This window comes from Ursus maritimus, unplaced genomic scaffold (genome assembly GCF_017311325.1).
Source record: "Ursus maritimus isolate PB19 unplaced genomic scaffold, ASM1731132v1 scaffold_11, whole genome shotgun sequence".
Lineage (NCBI taxonomy): Eukaryota > Metazoa > Chordata > Mammalia > Carnivora > Ursidae > Ursus > Ursus maritimus.
Window position 1 is genome coordinate 21,443,824 of NW_024423453.1, and position 20,761 is coordinate 21,464,584.

The window sequence follows — 20,761 nt, forward strand, 5'->3', positions numbered from 1 at the left end:
TCATCTTGGGTTAAGTGCTGTCTCATTGCTTTGCAGGCTGCCTGCTGTTTCCCGGGGAGATCATGAAACGAGGTCGCCTTCCCAGCAGCAGTGAGGATTCTGACGACAATGGCAGTAAGTCCTGCTTTGTTGTTCTTGGAGCCTACCCGGGTTTGGGTCAGTGTAAAAACATGATTTTTTAATGTGATGTTTTAAATAGCTGAGGCCCTTCGCATATCAGGCAGGTCAGAAGGCCAAGGCCTGGAGAATCACATCTGAGAGTGGTACTACAGGTCTGTAACCAAGTCTTTCTGGTAAGGTTGACTGCAGGCGGGCATTCCTCAGGCTTCCGGTTTGTTATCCAAGGACGAATAATCCAGTTCCAAGAGTCACTGGTGTGTCTGTTTTTCCTAAACATCATTTATGGCCCTTAGACTTGCTATTTATGAAGAGGGAACTTAATCGAAGCCAGTTAATTATCAACTAGTCCAACCTGATACAGAGGGAGATTGAAGACTGCCTAGTGTGATGTGAGAATATTAAGTATAGGTTTTTAGTAAGTTGAGAGGCCATGCTCTTCACTTGATTTTTAACGTCACTGTATTTAATATGACTACTTCCTTCATCCTTGCTCTCTGGCATCCTCATATTTTCACAGTGCAGTTGAGAACCAGAAGTTAGTTGGCTTCCAGGCAGTCAAAATAAATGTCATACAGCTTCTGTGTATTGAGAAGTTAACATACTACTCGAAGAGCTCCTCTCAGATAACAAGGAAATTTTGTACCTAGCACCGTGCCTGAGCTCCAGCCTGTTAGCTTATGTTTTAGGTTACAGATTAAACTTGAGAAACCTGCTTGCTCTGCTGCATGATAGGAAGGGTATTAGGTCTGCTTTCAAGGAACTCTGTCTTAGACATAATATGAAATCCAGCTCTGACAGAAAGTCATTAGGGGGTAATAGAGATGTCTTTTCGAAGCTTGGTGGAAACGCGTTTTGTAGGCACAAATTCAGGGGACAGGAGGGCCAGGGAAACGCAGGATTGAAATTTGGGCAGGTCCTGGAGGATGAAATAGTTTTTAGGCAAACAGGATTGTTTTTAGTTTTCTAGTCTTGAAGTCTTCAGCAGAGTAAAAGCTGTAAATTAGACAGCAGGGCTTGCTGCTAAAGGTGGCCACACTGACAGCCATGAGAAACACAGGGAGGAGGACCAGAAACATGAAAACCAGAAGAACTCAAACATGGCATTCTGTTGGGGAGCTTTGGGGACAGGCATGGGGCAGTGGGATGTGGATTGGGTGGCTATAGGAAGAGTGTTGGGTGTTCGGGGTACATGGAATGGTAGGCTGTGACAAGATTGCAAAGGGGTGGGCTTGAGGAGCTAAGGGATTGGGACTTGGGGGACAGACAGTGGGAGCTGCTGATGTTTGGCACAGGGAAACAGTTAACTGGATGAGGGAAGGAGAGACACGGAGGACTGGGGGCTCCAGAGAGCAGGGCTTTCCTTTTATTTCCGGGAAAGGTGTTGAGGGTCTGTGCCCAGGCACAGGCAGTTAAAACCACTTGGGAGAGCCGTTGAGGGAGCCTTCTGAACTTCTTAGTGCTTGTCTGTATGCAGCCCTCACTACCTGTTTTTTTCCTCTGATATTTACTTAGGCTTTTTTACTCCTTGAGGCAAAAACATGCTGAGATATTTCTTTTCTGACCCCTGTGGTGCCTATCAGAGTGTCCTCAGGAGCCCTAAGTACTCAATAAATGCTTGCTGTTTGCTCGAGTACACAATTTTGTCCTGCGGCAATTTTAAAAAAGTCTTGCTTTTTTAGGTTCAGAATTAATCAGAAGAAGGTTTCATGAATTACTTTCACATACTAATAATGCTTAATACAAGGCTTAGAGTCCTGTTTTAATATATTTTTTGGCATTGGGCAACAGGTTTGTGCTCACTCTGTGTGCTCTTGTTGCTGCTTCATTTCTTCCCTGAGAGAGCTGGTTTAGAAAAGGTTTGCATGGATGCATCTGGCTGGCGCGGTCCGTGGAGCGTGTGAGTTCGAGCCCCACACTGGGTATAGAGATGACTTAAAATCTTTAAAGAAAAGAAAAGAAAAGAAAAGAAAGAAAAGGTTCTCCTGGAACGTTCTCTCACACTTAGAGCCTTCCCCTTTCTGGTCTAGAGTTGCCCAATAGGATGGAAATGTTCTAATCTGCTGTAATTGAGGAGCTCTGGTGGGTTTTAAGATTTTGTTTAATTTTAATTAATTAAAATGCACATTAAAAGAAGTTGCAGTGGCTAGTGATGACCATGTTGAACAGTGCAGTTCTGGACCGTGGCCCAGTCTTCTTCTCCTCGGCCGCCCAGAGGCTCCACCCCCGAAGCCCTTGTGTTGGTCTTTTTGGGCTGCCATAATGAATACCACGACTGGGTGGCTTAGACAACAGGTAATTATTTTCTCACAGTTCTGGAAGTCTGAGATCAAGGTGTCAGCAAGTGTGGTGTCTTCTGAGGCCTCTCGCCTTGGCTGGCCTTCTTCCTGTGGCCTCACATGGTCTTCTGAGCATGCACATTCTTGGCGTCTGTGTCTAAGTTTTCCTCTTAAGGACATCAGTGAGATAGGATCAGGGTCAACCCTAATAACCTCATTTTTTTTTTTAAGATTTTATTTATTTAGTTGACAGAGAAAGACAGCCAGCGAGAGAGGGAACACAAGCAGGGGGAGTGGGAGAGGAAGAAGCAGGCTCATAGCGGAGGAGCCTGATGTGGGGCTCGATCCCAGAACGCTGGGATCACGCCCTGAGCCGAAGGCAGACGCTTAACGACTGCGCCACCCAGGCGCCCCCCTAATAACCTCATTTTAACTTAATCACCCCTTTGAAGGCTTTTATCCAAATGTCACATTTTGAGATACTGGGGGTTAGCCTTCAACATAAGAATTTCCGGGGGACACAGTTGAGCACACAACAGCCCTAGATAGAAGACCAGATGTTTCATCTAAATAGGGATTTCCACCTAGAACTCTTATTAGAAAAGAAGGAGGAAGAGCGTGCCCAGAGTTCACCAAAATGTGTCCATCAAAAGTCACCTTAATGGTGTGACAGCCATTTTCTTCTTCCTCTTAATACATTCCTATTTGTGCTGGCCTCCCTGAGGAAGGTGGAGGCAGAGCATGATGGAGCATTCTAGAGTACTGGAGGGTTAAACTAGGTAGACCACAATGCTGGGTTCTGTCCTTCTCCAGGCTAGGTGTGGAAATCACGATAGCTCTGGTAGAAGGTAGGCGGGCCATCCTTTTGTCATATAGTTGGTTCAGTGTGAAGCATATGTTGATGCTTTAGGACTGTACTGTCTGTCCAGGCTTAATGATTTGGTAATTACGGTAGACGATGATCACAGTAAACAAACAGCTCTCATTAAGAACCCTTGGAATGCCAAACCTCCTAAAAGTATGTACATATCCACGCCATGCAGTACCCTTTCCAACCCTCTCCTAGGGCACTTGCTTCATAGCATAGGCCTCTGGCACCGGCCAGCTTATTTGTATTGGAGCCCATCTTTTTGTGTAAGCCCGTGGTGGCCTGAATGGGGTGCTTTCTACCCTTGCAGTTGGGGCTGCAGAACTGGGCCCACCCTCAGGTGGGTGTGGGCACTTGGAAAGCACTGATTGCAAGAAGGGCTGGGTCTGTGCAGTGGCCACTCCCCAGCCTCTCCAGCCTGCAGCCCTGACAGAATTTTGGCAGCAGTTCCCAGCCCAATGCAGAACTTGTCCAAGTGGAGGAGAGGCAGCTGCAGACGTCAGCGTGGGGCCACACCACCGGCCGCAGCCACGGCTGGGCCCTGCTGGCCTCTGGGCTGGAGTCCTTTGCTTTGTTTTCTGGCCCGATCCAGGGGAATACCAGTGTGGTATTTACAGTTGGGGATGGATGGGCATTTTCTGTGCCAGTGCAAGCCCTCATCCAGCTGCAGTCGGAGTTGTTGAAGCCTTTCTCCAGGTGCCCTGTGGAGGGCTGGCCCTGCAGTTGGATGAAATAGCTTGGGGTGTTTGCAGGCTGTGTCTGTAATTGCTGGACTCCTGGGACTGGGTGGCCCTCACCAGTCTCTGAAGTTACATGTTGTGCCAGGGCGTGGCCCAGGGAAACAAGCCCTTCATTTCCTGCTCCCAGCCCAGGATCCTCTGTCCTTAGGAGTTTTGGCAAATGTGGGAATGGGCTCCACCGGCTATTATCAGTATTTCCAAAACCTGAAGGAGATTGCATTTTTATCTTCAATAAAGCTGCAGAGCCTAATTAAAGCATTGAGTGTCCTTTCTTTTGGCAGGAATTATGGATTGTTATCTCAGGCCAATTAACAGCTCTGATCACCGTCCTTCTATTTTTTTCCTGTAAAAGTAAGACAAGAATTAAATATTACTTAATGAGTACTGTCCATTTGGCACATTTTTTTTTTCTCTTTTCAGAATATGGAATCTTTGGCTAGGTTAATAAGGGAGCCAAATGTAAATGATGTCTTTGGGTTTTTTTTGGTGGTTGTTTTTAAGTGTACCTCTCAAAGACCCAGAGGGAAATTAATTAATTGATTGATTGATTGATTTTTAACAAATAATGGGAGAAGTGTGCTGGTATTTTTAAAGTTTTTCCTGAAGTTGTGAAGCAGGGCTTCCTTTTCCTGTTGAATTCCTAAATGTCAGGGCTGTGTTGAGTTCCCTGTGGGAAGGCCTGGAGTGTTGCTGGGGGTCTGGAACCAGGTACCTTGGGGACCCTCCTTGGTCGCCTAGTTTCCACACCTGTACTGGCCCTGAAACATTCCGTCTTCTCCACTTACCAGCTGAGCTCTGCTCCATCACCTGTGATGATGAATGTGCAGAAAAGAGTGCTGAGCAAAATTCAAAACTACTAATTTTGCATTGGTAATTAGGGTCGATGAGTAGTAAACATAAAGTTATAGGAGGACTTTTGTTTTTCTGGGTGCTCTCCAGCTTACAGATAAACAATGAAGAGAGCAGAATTTTAGTGGCTGAAACATACTTTTTGCCTTGTACCTCTTTATGTCTCGTTGCATTTAGAGTTCCCTTACATGTTTTGATAACTTGCCTTTATTTTCTTAATTCGATTGGCTGTGCTTGGTGACCTTCATGCAAGTCTTTGGTGGTTTCTCTTTTGCATAAAAGTTAACTCTGCTTCCACTTCCATTTATTTTTGGCTGTACTTTTAATCTGTTCCTTCCCCCATCAGTTGCATCTTGTGACGCTAAGGGATTGTGTAGGCATTCTTGAAATGCAGGGATTTTTGGTTCAAATACTGCAGAACGTGAACGTGTCCTGAATCCGTGTCTCCTCCGGGCACACAGAGATGGCTTTGCCCCTTTTCAAACCCGACTTGTGGCTTGGCTTTGACACTGGCAGGCAGAGCAGGCATCCTCTTGGGCTGGCGGAGCAGTAGCACAAAGTGATCTAGCCCGCGGACTAGTCTTCGGTAGCTGTTGGACGTGGACTGGGCAGGAGCGCTGGCTAACTGAAACACTGGTGTGTCAGTTCGTGGAAGGCCCAAGTGTATTTATGTTGAAACATTCCTGAGCCAGTGTTTTGAATATATGCGTTAAGCTTTTGTATTTTGGATTGAGGAAGTGAGTTGGACCGCGGAGCTAAGCTATGCTGGGATGGGGGGGCTGTGGTAGGTGTAGGGTCAGCCCCTGCTAGAAACAGCAGTTACATTAGACTCTTGTCTCCTGTCTTGCAGTTAGAGCAGATAGTTAATAGCTACATTAAATTTGCTTACTTTACAGTGGGAATTTCCACAGCAGTGCTTTATTTGCACAGGGCTGTCCCTAGCTTTGAAGTAATGCATAGGGGCGTGTCTTGGGTCTGTGCACTTTTGTGACACCAGTTGACCTGCTGGACTCTTTGGTACTCGTTGGTCCAAGTGCCTTACTTTGTTAAGCTAGTTTGACATTCCTGAAGACAGCAGCATGTCATTTAGTGTCTAGAAGCACAGCAGTATTGGAGACAAATAGCAGATTTGGTATTTGGTCAGTGGTGAGGTTCTCTCACAGTTTGCGTTTTGTGGTGGTGTGAACACCCAGACCACCATTCATTCCAATTTCTGAGCCTCGCATGCGCCCTGCAACCTGGCTTATCACACACACGTTACCAGTGGAGTGTGTGCAGTGGGTATTAAGTCTACTCTTGAGGTTTTTCCTTATTTTAGATCTAGGGCAAGAAGCATGGCTATTTTTAATTTCAAAGGAGAGCGTTTGAGATACCTGCCTGGTAGGACCCGAAAACGGCCGAGCGCTCTGTGCATGTACAGAAGCCAGGCTCCTGAGGCTGTGATCTGTGAGGCTTTTATAGCGTTTATTGTTACCCCACAACGTTCTGTTCAGTGGGAGTTCGGGGATGTTAAAACAAAATGTTTTCTCTATTCATTCTTTCCAGTGTTTAATAGAGAATTGTTCTTAAATGGTGTGTACATGTCCAGAATTTTTAAAGTCACTTAAACTTGTCACTAGAGTGGACTAACTTTAGGTAATACTGTCTTCTGTATGGTCAGTAAAGTAATTTTAGACATCATTGGCATATTTTTAGAGTTTTCAGCTCCTCCTGAAAGCAACAAGAAAATAAAAATTTTACTTGCCATATTCTTAATTTAGTTTGCCATTAAATGTTGACATTCTGAAGACAAAACCAAAATGCAGCACCAACCAAGTGTAATCTTAGCACATGGTTTTTAAGAACTTACAGGTGGCTAGTGTTTTGCTGTAACATAAATCACTATCTCCTGGTTCTTGTGGTATTTCAAATACTCTCAGTTCTGGTTTGTTTGTTTTCACCCAACATACTTCAAAAAAAGTTCTGTAACATACCTTTTTTTTTTTTTAATTAAAAGGGGATGCAAATTATTTTTGCTCGAATAATATTCTGGGAGCTTCTTGACCACTTGGGAGGTTCCTTGGAGAGAGCATGGCTGTAGAGAGAACTGGTATAATACCGTCAAGACTTGAGTCTCTGGCCTGTAGGCTTTCGGTGAATGTTTCTGTAGATGTTGGTGCATTCCTGACTGGAGGCATGGCCCCAGCAAGTTGTCTTTAAATGCATTTTTGCTTTATTTTCCATGACCTCATTTTCCTAGAACTCAGAAGCCTTTTTTTTTTTTGCCCCTTTTTTTTTAAACCCAAAAAGCTTTTTTTTTTTTTTTTTTTTTTTTTTTTTTAATAAACCTGTCCTCTAGGGGCACCTAGGTGGCTCAGTTGGTTGAGCGTCTGAGTATCCGACTCTTGATCTTGGCTCAGGTCGTGATGTCAGGGTTGATATTGATCCCTCCCCCCCAAAATCCGGGCTCCTGTCTCAGTGGGGGGTCTGCTTGAGATTCTCTCCACTCCCCCCACCCTGTGCTCTCGTGGGGTGTCTTTCTCTCCCTAAAATAAATAAATATATCGATCTTTAAAAACAAAACAAAACCTGTCTTCTACTAAGTAAAACAGGTATATTCTTGGTGCCTGTCACCCTCAGATCTTGACTTATGGTGGTGCTGATTCTTCTTGAGCATGACTGTTCTCAACAACAGTATATTTTTTTCCACTTAAAGTTTTTTTCTTTTTTTTTCTTTTTTTTTGAGAATCTGTTATGTGCACAGTACCAACTCAGGTATACCATATGTTGTAAATAGTCACCTGTGTCTTCTGCCTGATGGCTCTTGACGGTGCTTAAAAGCTTAAAGTAAACCAGAAAGATCACCAGCAGCAAATGTGTGCTGTTGGACATGAAAGGATCCTCTAGTTCTCTGTCCAAATCCTCACCTTGTTCGGCAAAATTTAGGTTTTATACAAATTACGTGTGTGAAGTAAAATGGGAGCGTTATCCTTTCCTTCACTGTTAATGGATGATAGAAAATCATCACTTATTTTCTGCGTGCATTTGAAGTATGCACTTTGATACATTTTGAAATGTTTATACCCATGAAATCATAACATTCAAGATAATCCTCTCTTTTTTTCCTAGTTAATCTCTGATCTACTTTGTTACTATAGATTAGTTTATATCTTCAGAGTTTTGTGTAAATGGAATGATGTAATATGTACTCTTTGTCTGGCTTCTTCCGTTCCACATAATGATTGCAGCATCACGTTGTGTGTTACCAATAGCTCATTCTCTTCTTTAGTGCTGGGTAGTGCTCCATTGTATGGATATAGCATAATTTGGGTAATAAATTGTATGGATACCATCATATGTTTACTCATTCAGGTTGTTTGTGGCTATTTGGGTGATTACTGGCTTTTGGCCTTTATGAACATTCCTTTTGTCAGTGATAATTTAAATTTTGCCTTTTCCCCAGTCTTTCCCTTTCTGCAAAGTGAGTTTTTAATAGATAACTTTTTCTCTTCCTTTTGCATTAGTTAAATTAGAAGGAAGAGGAACAGACTATTTCTGGGTGGACCGTCGTTTCCCTTGGATAACACATACCAAATTTGTAGTATCTTCGGATACCTGGTTTTAAAAGCAAATGTGGTACAGACACCATTTCCAAGAATATAAAAGCAGCCCTAGGAAAAGTTTCTAAGTGATTGCCATTATGTGGGTTGTGTTCTTGGCCAGCAAAGCTGTGCACTTCCTGGGAACCTTGGACACTACCTGGGGGGGACTCTGACAGATCTTTAAGAAGAGGCAAGAGTGTCACAAAAACCAAGAATGAGCAAATTTGGGGGCACCTGCCTGGCTCAATCAGAAGAGCATGTGACTCTTGGGCGCCTCGGTGGTTCCTGGTCCTGGGATTGAGCCCGAGTCTTGTCAGACTCCTGGCTCACCGGGGAGCCTACCCCTCCCTCCCCACCGCCCGTTTGTGCTCTCTCTCTCCATCTCAAATAAACGAATAAAATCTTAAAAAAAGAGAAGAGCATGCAGCTTTTGATCTTGGGGTCGTGAGTTTGAGCCCCACACTGGGTGTAGATATCACTTAAAGAAAACTTAAAAAATGAGCAAATTTGTTTCTGCTGTAACTCTGAAAGTATTTGACTATAAAGACTCACCTCCCCTCACTCTGTGTTCGTTCTTAAAGTATAGCAATGGAATGATTCTTCTAAAATTTGTGGTTTTCTTATATTTATATAATTCAAAGGAAAGGCCTTTTTGCCGTGTATCTTCTTTCCCCTCCATGAAGACTTGGGCATCCTTCTAGAGTTGCTTGCACTCTTCGCCGTCTCTCCTCTCAGCCTGTGGGCTGGCCGGAGGAGGGCCTGCAGGACCAGAGGGTGAAAAGAGGCGGGTCTGAAGACATGGACTATGGGCCTTCCTCTCCAGGTTCCTGATGTAGCTTTTGTCTTTCCTTTTTCCACTCATGACCAGATTTTGGACTTCTGCAAGTTGGGTTCGCACCGCTGTGTGCCCAGAATATTTCTTTCAGTGTGGGAGTGAAACATTCTCATTCATTGGAGTCTAAAGAGACATACTTATTGTTCTTTAAGGAAGAATTTTCCAAAATATTTACTGAACAGTACAGGCCACCTGTAGGAAATGTAATTCTGCTAACCTAACAGCAGTCAGTTGACCCGGTAACAGCCTTCAGAGCTGGTGACCAAGGGTAGTACCCACATCTTCTGTGTCAGAAAGGAGCTTGGAAATCTCCTTTAGTCTCGGTCATTGCAAATCCGATGATAGGCTTATGTGCAAAATCTATTTCTTAAAGGTGCTTTGATTCTGTGTCCCTTGTCTCTGGAGTCCACAGAGATAAAAACTTCCTCTTTGAGTGGCAGATGATTTTACTGGTGGAATGGCAGTTCGCTCGGTATGGGGCTTTTATTTTGCGGAGGTTTGTTAATTTCTGGGAAATAGTACAGTATGTGTTCAGGGTAGAAGTGAGTGATGAGTAAGTTCGACACCCATTGGGGACAGCTAGCTGTGAGGGCTGTTTCAGTACTCTGGTGGTGGTATGGTAGCCACAAACAGGAGGCCACTGCAGTTGACCCATAAAACAAGTGACAGGAGGCAGAGGTCGGTGGGGAGAAAAGAGGCTGGGATTCTGAGGTATTAATTGCAGTGAATATAACTTGGCCAATGATTGGATGTATCCCGACGACTCTTAGATTTCTGAATTCTAGTAGAAATGGTAGTGGTATTCATCAAAATAGAAATGGAAGAGGAATAACAGGTTTGGGTAAAATGTTGAGTCCAGTTTTTATCGTGCTGAGTTGATTGACCTAAAGAACCCTGAGCTGATGTCTTACCTGAAGGTGAACGTGGACCTGGAGCTTGGCAGGGAGGTGAGCGTGGGAATGCAAGTCTCACAGTCTCCTGGGCACATTGGGAAGACCGATGGCAGGGATGAGCACTCCCTGGGGAGAACACTTGGAGTAAGAAGGAGAAACACTGATGTGTACAGGATTCATAGAAGACTGAAGGACCACCGGGTAGACAACAGGAAAGAGAATTGCCACCCAGGCTGAGGGAACATCTCGAGCAGGATGGAGTTGGTAAAGAACGAGATCTCAACATTTGCTGCAACATGGACGGCACTGGAGGAGATAATGCTAAGTGAAATAAGTCAAGCAGAGAAAGACAATTATCATATGATTTCTCTCATCTATGGAACATAAGAACTAGGAAGATCGGTAGGGGAAGAAAGGGATAAAGAAAGGGGGGGTAATCAGAAGGGGGAATGAAGCATGAGAGACTATGGACTCTGAGAAACAAACTGAGGGCCTCAGAGGGGAGGGGGGTGGGGGAATGGGATAGACCGGTGATGGGCACGTATTGCATGGTGCACTGGGTGTTATATGCAACTAATGAATCATCAAACTTTACATCTGAAACTGGGGATGTACTGTATGGTGACTAACATAATATAATAAAAAAACATTAAAATAAAACAAAACAAAACAGGATGGAGTTGGTGCTGCAAAGAGGTCTTAGCCTGAGAGGAGCTTAGACATAGTGGCAGTTAGGAGACATGGGTGCCCTGGTAGGGCTTCCAGATTCTGTGGCCTGGTGGAGGAGAGGCTGGATAACAGGATTAATTAGTTGTGGAAGAAAGGCACAGAAAAGAGCCAGTTGGCATTTTTGGGGGGAAAGGGGAGTGGGCAATTTTAAAGGTTATTTGGCCATAGCACTTAGTCTAGTGTAGTCTGAGCTTCCCTGTTCCAGGGCATGCTAAGTTTTTATGTTCTGTGGAGTTAAAACTTTTTTTCATGTTTTGGGAGTGGCATTACGATTTAAGATAATGATCTAGCATTTAGAAAGTTTACTGAAAACTCAGTCAAATGTTTTCCAAATTGTATTGAACAATGTGAGAGACTCCTAAGAAGTGTAGGCCTACAGATGAAGGCTCCACATGCATGATTCTCTTAAAAGGCCTCCCCCTCCTGTGTGCTGTGCCTGGGCTACACAGTGAGGATCGGAGTGATCTTGTTAAGCCTGCTCTGGAAAGTGAGTGGTTTAAGTAAGTGCTGGGAGTGGAGGAGCATCGTGGCTTATGTCGTGGGGAGGTGCTGAGATGAGCCTTGCCGAATTTGGTTGAAAAAGCCCCCGTGGGGGCATCTGGGTGGCTCAGTTGGTTAAGCATCTGCGTTCAGCTCGGCTGTGTTCCTGGGACTCTGGAATCAAGCCTGGGGCTCCCTGCTCAGCAGGGAGTCTGCCCCCCGTCCCTCCCTTCTGCTCCTGCTGGTGTGCTCACGGGTGCGCACACTCTCTCTCAAATACATAAAATCTTAAAAAAACACCAAAACCCTGTGGACACACAGTGATTTGTGTACTTTTAATTGTTTCTCTTTGGCTATTTGTCTTTAGGCCTCTCAACTACTTGGTCACAGAATTCCCGATCCCAGCACAGGAGAGGCTCGTGCTCCAGACCTGAAGATCGAAAACCTTCCGAGGTATTTCCTGAATGATGGTGTGACTGTGCATGTCCTACCGTGTGCATGAGTACATATGATTGGCACACACCTGGTTGATTGATACTGATGTCTCTCTGCAATCCTGGGCAAGTTATCTAACTTCTTTGTGCCTCAGTTTTCAAATTTGTAAGACGGGGGTGACACAGGTGTTTGCCTCATAGGATTCTTGTGAGGATTAAGTGGGTTAATACACAGACGTTAATACATACTAAGCACTTACAGAGTGCTCAGTGGTAAATGTTAGCTATTATTATTAATTATATTCTTTTTTTCCTTTTCTGTTTCATCTTCGCTGGCTCCCAACAACTTTTCCTCTGGCCAGGAGATCAGCGGGTTCGGCTGCTGCCAGTCACTGCCAGCCTCAAGTTAGTTTTGGCCATGAATTTGTGGCTTATTTGGCAACAACCCATTGTAATTCTGGGAGTTTTGTTTTGGCGATTACGTTTAAGGCTTTCCCCCCTTCTTTTTCGATTTGTTTCTCATCTTCTATTTCCCTGCTCCCCCACATTTTGTTACCTCCCTCCCTCCCTACCTACCTATTACCTATTGTCTCTTTATTTAACATTGCTCTTAGGTGCATTTCTTGCTGCTGGCCTTTGTTGGTGAGGGGCCTCTACTGGTCCTGAAGTAGGTTTTCCTTGACCACCTCTGCCGGGCTCTGAGGGTGTAAATGATTGCAGGAAGGGCATGTTAGTTGATCGCAGTTTTAAGGTTTCAGGAGGGCAGGTTGTGGGGAAGATGATAGCCTTTGGTTCAGCGCCTTGTTTTGTGCTGCCTCTTGAAGGGGATGGCTTCAAAGCCTACCTCCTCCTGTAGCTGCAGAGGCCTGCGTTCCACCAGGTTCTTCTGTTTCTGTGCCTGTAACGGGAGTGCTGGAAGACGCTGTGTTGTGGAGTGTAGGGGTTTTTAGTTCTGGAATAACATTCTCCATGAGGAAGCATAGCATATTTCCTTTAAAATCATAGAAGACATCCCAGGAGACACTTAAACATTAGATCAAACCTTCATGGGAAGGTGGCCGTTTTATTGCCTTCATTTTCCCAGGCCTTTGTCATTTTGAACCTGCAGTGCTCCCCTCCTTTCCTGTGGGATCTGAGCGGCTCTGCCTGTCTTTATTTCTTTCATTCTCGGTGCTGCCTCCACAACCAGTGTACTCCCATTCACACTGTACACTCTTAGCTCAGGACAAGAGTACGGGGGCTTTGGAGAGGGGAGCTAGTACTGGGCCTGATGGACACGAGGCAGCGGGGAGGCTGAGCAGCATGGGTGGTGCCGGCCTTGCCCCCGACCCGTGTTGTGTTTGATTTTTTCCCTAAGATTCTCTGAGTGGAGCTCTTAGTTCACACTGCTTTATATGTAGGTTAGCACTAACGTCGAATTCTGCCAGAGACCGTGGGGGAGTCCGTTTAGGGTATCGGTTTCAGTCCTTAACCGTCCTTATCCGAGTCTTTCAGTAGAGGAAGGGCGGGCTGCCTTTTCTCATCTTGTTGCTTCAGTTTGACTTTCCTCCTTCTTTGGTAGACTCCCTTATTTTTTACTTATAAGACTTAGTTGGAATGTGTTTTTTAACTGATTTGCTTCCTGAAGATGTAGACCTGTGATTTTTGTTTTAAAGGACTTTTCTCTTTTGGGGGTAGGAGGGCATGGGTGATATGGGTCCTGTGCACCTGGGCTCGGCGCCTGCTTCGGGGGGCTCCGTGCTGCAGGGGAACCTGACCTTGCTTGTGCTTTTGTGGAGGGTGCGCAGCCAGGTTCTTGCTTGTTACTGGGACTTGAAAAATGAGAAGTGGCATAGTGGGGAGAAGTTGGTGTCGAAAAATGGCAGGCCGGAGAAATGGCCTTTTTATTCAGCCACTGCCTCAGACTTTATTATGGTGAAGTTTATTAAAGTGATCAGCAGTCTGAAAAGCCACCAGGAAAAACAAATATGGACCTATTAGCAGGCATATAATGTGAACCGTGCCTCGCAGCCTAAGAAAGAACTCCCTGTCCCAAGAAGAGAGAGTTCAGCATTGTGACTTGTGTAAACAGAGAGTGTAGCTTACAGATGCAGGCATGCTTCGTGCCAAATACAACTTTGGGCCAGCGCTAATGCCAGGGTCAGAGCTTCCTTATGTAGCCCTGAGACACGAGTGGACTGAGGACGAGGCCCCGGCTGGCAGGAGGAGCATCTGTGCGAGGGCCACCTTTGCTCTCGTCTCCTCTCTGCCTCTGATGAGGGGTTGAGGACTCCCTCCGTACAGGGGTACTTTGGAGTTTTGTGGGTCTGTTTTTGGTGGGGTGAAGAGAGGGTAGAGTAGCTTGCTTGCTTGCTTCTTTCTTTCTTTTTCTCTCCTTCCCTCCTCTCCTTTCCCCACAAACACTGCTTCCCTTATGGAAGGTAAAGGTGCGTAAACATGTTCTTTACGAGCCCTTTTTCTGACTTGACCCCATTGGTCTGTCATTGCTTCTTTCCCATATTTTTTCCCCTGTACTTCTGCGTGGCACCTGCCATCCAGGACCTGACTCCCCAAATACCTTGCCATAGGCCCTGGTGCCCTGGGAGGCAGGAGCTGGGTGGTGGCGGTCTGAGTATGGAAGAGGAGGCCCTGGTAGTTTTGGGTTTTGGCTTGAAGTTGTTACATGGTTAGTGGAGTTTTATTTCTTAAACGTTTACCAAAAGAGCACCCTTGAGTGAAATAGCAGCAGCCCGCTTTTGAATTGGGAGTTCCTAGAGCTTTTTTGGGGGAGGACAACGAGGTTTCTTCACTGCTGTCAGAGATGCTGCAGGCTTGTGGAGTTGACGAAGAAGTGAGAGGGTAGTGTGAGCCGTTGCCATCCCCAGCCTGAGAGGCCAAGGGCGTGGCAGGCTGAGGGGTTCCTGTAATAGGTCAGACCCGATCTCTGCTGATACAGTGACCTTGTTACACGGCAGCTCCATGGTTACCCTGCAGCTGCCAGCACTCTGAGTCAGAATGCAAATATCAAATGTCAGTGACCCTTTCTCTCCCTTTCCAGGTGTTTAGGACAGACCTGATCACCGCTATGAAGTTGCATGACTCCTATCAGCTGAACCCAGATGAGTACTATGTGTTGGCAGATCCCTGGAGACAGGAGTGGGAGAAAGGGGTCCAGGTGCCCGTGAGCCCCGGGACCATCCCTCAGCCTGTGGCCAGGTAGACATGCCTCTCCACCTGCCATTGCCTCTCTGCCCTGACAGCCAGGTGCCTGAGCAGGGCAGTCAGATAATAGGAGGCCTCTAGTGGCCACAGAAATACAAACACGTTAGGTACATAGAGTAGTGATTTTGTGGGCCATGGGCTTCCAAACTTACTATTCCAGCCATCTTGGGAAGGCGCTGTTCTCTTTCTAGAGGAGGGCAAATTCCACGACATTTTGGCGAGATGACTGGCTGGGGAAGGGAAATTTGGATGTTTACACAACTGCTGTTTTTTTCCCTCACCCCACCCCCAGTTGTGTTCACTCTGGAGAGCAGTTCTCCTGGAGAGGAGTGTTGCAGGGTCGGGCTCCACCTCTGGAGGAGGGCGGCTGAGAGGAGGCCTGCCAGATCCTGGTTATGTGGAAGGGGGGCTTCAGAGGAGGGACAAAGTTTGATGAGTTCTCTTCTGCATGGACTTTGCCCAGTTGTTCTTGCCAGGCTTTCTTTGGGTTGACTTAGAAAACACTTTTCCCCTTAAGGGTCTTGTGGGTCTGGGTCCTTGATGACTTACCTCCGCATGGAGCTGGGGCCAGTTTGCTCATTTCTTCACTGTGTTGCTTCGCTGATGTGGAGGCCCCCCCATAGGGAGGGGAGATTCAGGGCCTCTGTGCTCAGCTACTGCCTGGTTTCTCTGCTGTGCTGTCAGTCAGCTGCCGGCTTTGTGAAGTGGACTCTTTCATCATTGCTGATCATTGTTGTTTTGGGGTCTCTGTGACAAATGTCCCTGTGAATGTGCAGCCTTAAATGACCAATCCGATGCCTCCATAGGCCAGAGTCCTGGGCTCTGCAGGATAAACACTGCGTTTGCCTTTGGATCTGCATATGGGGCACAGCACTGTTTCAGCATTGGCAATCCCCATCCAGGAATTACTCACCAATCATTTTTTTATTTGGGAGCCCAGCGTAAGAGCAGTATATGTTACCACAGCTTATGGAGCTTTTAGCTAAAACCCATGGTTGAGTCGGAGAAATAACTCCCTTTGGTTTGCCTGTTTCAGTGTCCTGTAGATGAAATCACTCTGGTAATTGTGAGGTTGATGACAGTACTGGGACACTCTTAGGACCACTTGTTGATGGTGACACAGACTGCTGACACATGGCAATGTGGAGGGAGGAGCTGTGTAGACGGTGGGGCTGTAATGCTGGGCCTTTGTCTTTAGGAAGAGGGCCGTTCCTTCCAAGTTGGGAGTGATTCGATCTTGTGTGCTGTCATTTCTTTTGAGTGGGGTGTGGTGGAGGGCACTCCAGGTGTTAACAGGTTTGGGGAGAGGGTGGCAGTATAAGGGGAAGCAGGAGCTTGTGGTCCTCTCCTGGGATCCTAAGTGTATGCTGCGAGAGTCCCCTACTTGGCTAGGCCTCTTGGATTCTTAGCCTGCTTAGTAACGGACAAGGGCTAATTTTATTTTTAAGATTAGAGGTGGTGGGTTTGTCCTCTTGGTTCTCCAGTGCCCCGCTGTGTGTCATCCTGCCTTTGTGGTCACTCCTCCACGGTGTGCTTGAGAACCTAGTGCCAGACCTTCAGCAGGTGGGCAGGCCTGATTGGTAGAAAGTGATTTAATTTAACCTTGGAACTTCGGAGGCCAGTGTTTTCGGGGTTGCCAATAGGTCCGAGCAAGTGCTGTCCTGGATCAAGGCAGGGCATGCGGTCTCCCAGGAAGCCAGTTGGAAAAAGCTGGTTTTGAGGACATCTCCGTGTTTTCACTTGTATCTGTTTACGTTTCGGGGGCTTTAATGAATCCCACTTAGTTTTATTAGCAGTAATGTTAGGGTTTTAAGCCTGTTTATCTGGTGATAACCTGGGGTTTAGGGCGTTGGGAGTAGAAGCAAGTTTTGGGCCTTGTGACAGACTTTCTTTCATGTGGCAGAAAGGGTAACCTGACTGCTTTGTTTTCTTGTTAACTAGGGTCGTGTCTGAAGAGAAATCCCTCATGTTCATCAGGCCCAAGAAATACATTGTGTCGCCGGGCTCCGAGCCTCCAGAGTTGGGCTATGTTGATATCCGGACGCTGGCCGACAGTGTGTGTCGTTACGACCTCAACGACATGGACGCCGCATGGCTGGAACTGACCAACGAGGAATTTAAGGAGATGGGTGAGAGACCACGGGTTATATTGTTTTATTAACGAATGACGAGTAGAGAAGAATTTCAGGCATGTGGGTGCGTTGTCGAAGCTCCTCCACGTCACCTGGTGAGGCCGGCTCCGTCCTGGCTTCGTCTCAGAGTCAGGGGGTCTTTTTGGGAGATTCGCGTGTCTGGCTATGGCCTCTGTGTGCAGAGGGCCTCAGTCTGTGAGGGGTTTGTAGAGAGAGTGGTGGGATTGAGGAAGGATGGTTTCCATGGGCATGGGAGGCAGTGTTCTCCACCTCTGCCCTGATCTACCTGCCTCACTTACCTCAAGGGAACCGAAGGCCAGAGAAGTGAAGTGACTTCCCCAGGATGACAGGAGGATCTGGTCTACACAGATTCCTGCTCTGGTAGTGTTTTCCTGCAGTGCGATTCAGATCCTTTCTTCAGCTGTGGCCTGTTGTTTCTCACAGCAAACTCCACACGTCGGCCAAGCTCCCCGTTTTCTAATACATCTCTTGTATTTTTACCTCTGTGATTCTCCTTAAGTCCTGCTCCGAACCTGGAGTGCTTTTCCCTTTTACCGGTTCCCCTCTGCCCTGCTTTCTTTCTGTGAAACCCCCGCTTGGCTGAGCATTTTGCCCATCGTGGTCTGTTTTCTGTAAGTTCTTTGCTGTGTGCATCTACCTCTCGTGCTTCTGTACCTCATTTTACTTGCGCCTCCGGTGTCAGGACCAGGATGGCACGTCGGTTTCCTCTCACATGGCCACCTCTGACGGCTAAGTGCTGCGTGCGGGGCTGTGATGGGCAGGAGCGCGGAGGTCAAGTCTGGGCTCGGTTTGGAGGGACTGTGAGGATGAATTAGAATTTGCGCTGTGGGCCCTGGGTGGGGGAGAGGTGCAGAGAGGTCTGTTGGCAGTTTGGCACACAGTAAGTATTTACACAGTGCTTGGTGGTGGATGTCAGCCCCGAGGGACACAGACGGCTGGTGGTGTGTATCAGTCCTTGAGCCTAGCACAGGGCCTGACAGACAGCAGACACTTGCGCTGCCTCGCTGCTCCCCGGCCCATCGCGTGGGAGCAGTAGAGCCGACGGAGCCGGCAAGGTGTGACTTTCTCCTTGTTTGATCACTCACGTATTTTGACGAAGTACAGTGCCTTCCTCCTGGTCCCTGCTTTTCGGTATTAATGGCCAGGATGTTAGCAAGCCAGGAGGTTGTTTTACACAGTCTGTTCCTAAGTTTTCAGAGCTGTCCTGGAACTGAATACCGTTTCGTTCTAACTTCAAAGATTATAAAGTTCTGCTTTGTAGCAGCTGTGTAAAGACCCGCATCACGCACCTGACTGGCTGGGTGTCCTGTCTACGGCAGAGGGTACAGCCAAAGATGCCGAGGCCTCTGCGGGTGGTGTAAGTAACGAGTACTGGGCTCACTCACCAGGTTGAAAGGTAGTGAGGAATACCTTGGCAAGACAGGTATGCGGTTGTCTAACGTAAATTGAACATATGCTTTTTAAGATGTTTTTGTTTTTATTGGTCTTTGTAATGGTAGAAGTTAATTATAGGGCATAGGATTGTATTTTCAAAGCCAGTGTTGGTTTCAGAACTGGTAGGAGGAATTGAGATGTAAGTGCCTGGCTGGGCAGTACAGTATCTTATCAGTAAATAGAGTGTGAGAGATGGATAGGTGGCTTTTTTGAATATGTGCTTAGAGCTTATCACGGTGTCAGTTCTGATGTGTTCTCCAAATTTTTAAAAACTTGAAGTGTTAATTTGATGGTTTTATATTTATCAGAGTGCATAAAAGTTGGCTCTAATGACCTTTCTATTGTTTCTTACCACTTACATGTTTTGTTAGAATATTTTTATAACCCGTTTTTTCTTTCTGCATGAGTATTTTCGTTGTAGGACGTTTGGAATATATCCACAAATGGAAGAAAAGAAAAGTCTTATCTCACCACTACTGTAACCACGATAACCATTTGAAATTTATTTTTAATCATTCTTGCATAAGAATGCATTTTATTTGATTCACAATGAGCTGTTTCCTTTGCTTCAGACATTCCTTGTGTTTCCGTCTTTCATGTGTCTGATTAACTATGCATCTCAACTTTGTAAATTCAGAGGGTGAGGAGGGATAAACCAGTTAAAAACATTTGTGTGCTCACAGTGAAATCTGTTCTCAGAGCAACATTTTAAGCAGCAAGAAAGGAATGTTTTTCAGAAGACACTCAAACCATAATACATGGTCGTGGTGTTTTTAAAAAATATTTATTTATTTAGAAGATTTTATTTATTTGAGAGAGAGAAAGAGGGAGACTCTCTCTGAGTGTCTGCTGAGCAGGGAGCCTGACTTAGGTCTCAATCCCAGGACCCGGGGATCATGACCTGAGCCGAAGGCAGATGCTTAACTGACTGAGCCACCCAGGTGCCCCCCCTTTTATTTTATTTTTTTAAAGATTTTATTTATTTATTTGAGAGAGGGAGAGGGAGAAGCAGACTCCACACTGAGCAGGGGGCCCGACACGGGGCCGGATCCCAGGGTCCTGGGATCATGACCTGAGTCTAAGGCAGAGGCTTGATTGAGCCAGCCAGGTGTCCCATGTGGTCATGGTTTTGAAGTCACTTACACGTTAGTTGTTACGTATAATATTACAATGAAATGACAGTCCAACAACACGTGTATTTAATATCCTTAAACCCTTTTGGGATTTATCTTTTGCTTTTCCACTTAACAACACTACATCTTCAGTGTCTGACCATAAGTAACAAACTGTTGCATGCAAGATTCTTTCTGCCTTTAATTTGGAGATCCTTCCTTGGATCAGTCTGAGAGGCATTCAGTAGAAAATGTTTGGGACACTCAGGAGGGATTTATTTATAAGATTATTTATTTATTTATTTATTTATTTATTTTTTTTTAAAGATTTTATTTATTTATTCGACAGAGATAGAGACAGCCAGCGAGAGAGGGAACACAAGCAGGGGGAGTGGGAGAGGAAGAAGCAGGCTCATAGTGGAGGAGCCTGATGTGGGGCTCGATCCCGTAACGCCAGGATCACGCCCTGAGCCGAAGGCAGACGCTTAACCGCTGTGCCACCCAGGCGCCCCTATTTATAAGATTATTTATACATTGTAAATATAAATATACTAATAATGTCTTACTGTAATATTTATTAATATGGTTTTATTAAAATGTTTTTTGTGGCATTTTTCCTTTAGGAATGCCTGAATTAGATGAATACACCATGGAAAGGGTCCTGGAGGAATTCGAACAGCGATGCTATGACAATATGAATCATGCTATAGAGACTGAAGAAGGCTTGGGGATTGAATATGATGAAGATGTTGTCTGTGATGTCTGCCAGTCACCTGACGGTGAGGACGGCAATGAGATGGTGTTCTGTGACAAATGCAACATCTGTGTGCACCAGGTATGTGGGCAGTAAGGCCCAGAAAGAAAGGAGCCGCCTGGTGTGAGCTCAGCTACCACCAGGGAGGCCAGAGGTCTTCCTCCGGATGGGGTCTATTTTCCTGCTGTCCTAAGTGAGTTAAAGAAGTGTGCTCTATGGGCGACATCTTTTTGTTCCTGATAGGTTCTTACAGTGTTTGCAGTATTTCCTACGACTTCTTACAACGGGAAGAATAGGACCCT

At 46.0% G+C, this 20,761-nt stretch overlaps 1 protein-coding gene across 7 annotated transcripts in view; it reads left to right on the forward strand.

Annotated features, from left to right (window-relative positions):
* The window catches only part of JADE1 (jade family PHD finger 1), a 59,610-nt gene that overhangs the window by 16,894 nt on the left and 21,955 nt on the right, over positions 1–20,761 (forward strand). For 3 of the 7 annotated variants that reach the window (XM_040626296.1, XM_008699731.2, XM_040626297.1), the window contains exons 2-6: positions 37–114; positions 11,739–11,824; positions 14,843–15,000; positions 16,948–17,135; positions 20,329–20,540. In XM_040626296.1, coding sequence (XP_040482230.1) covers positions 63–114; positions 11,739–11,824; positions 14,843–15,000; positions 16,948–17,135; positions 20,329–20,540 — 696 coding nt within the window. In that variant the 5' untranslated portion in view covers positions 37–62. Of the gene's footprint in view, positions 1–36; positions 115–11,738; positions 11,825–11,897; positions 12,211–14,842; positions 15,001–16,947; positions 17,136–20,328; positions 20,541–20,761 lie in introns of those variants that run through there. The other 4 variants (XM_040626298.1, XM_040626299.1, XM_040626300.1 and 1 more) reach the window with 2 other exon arrangements.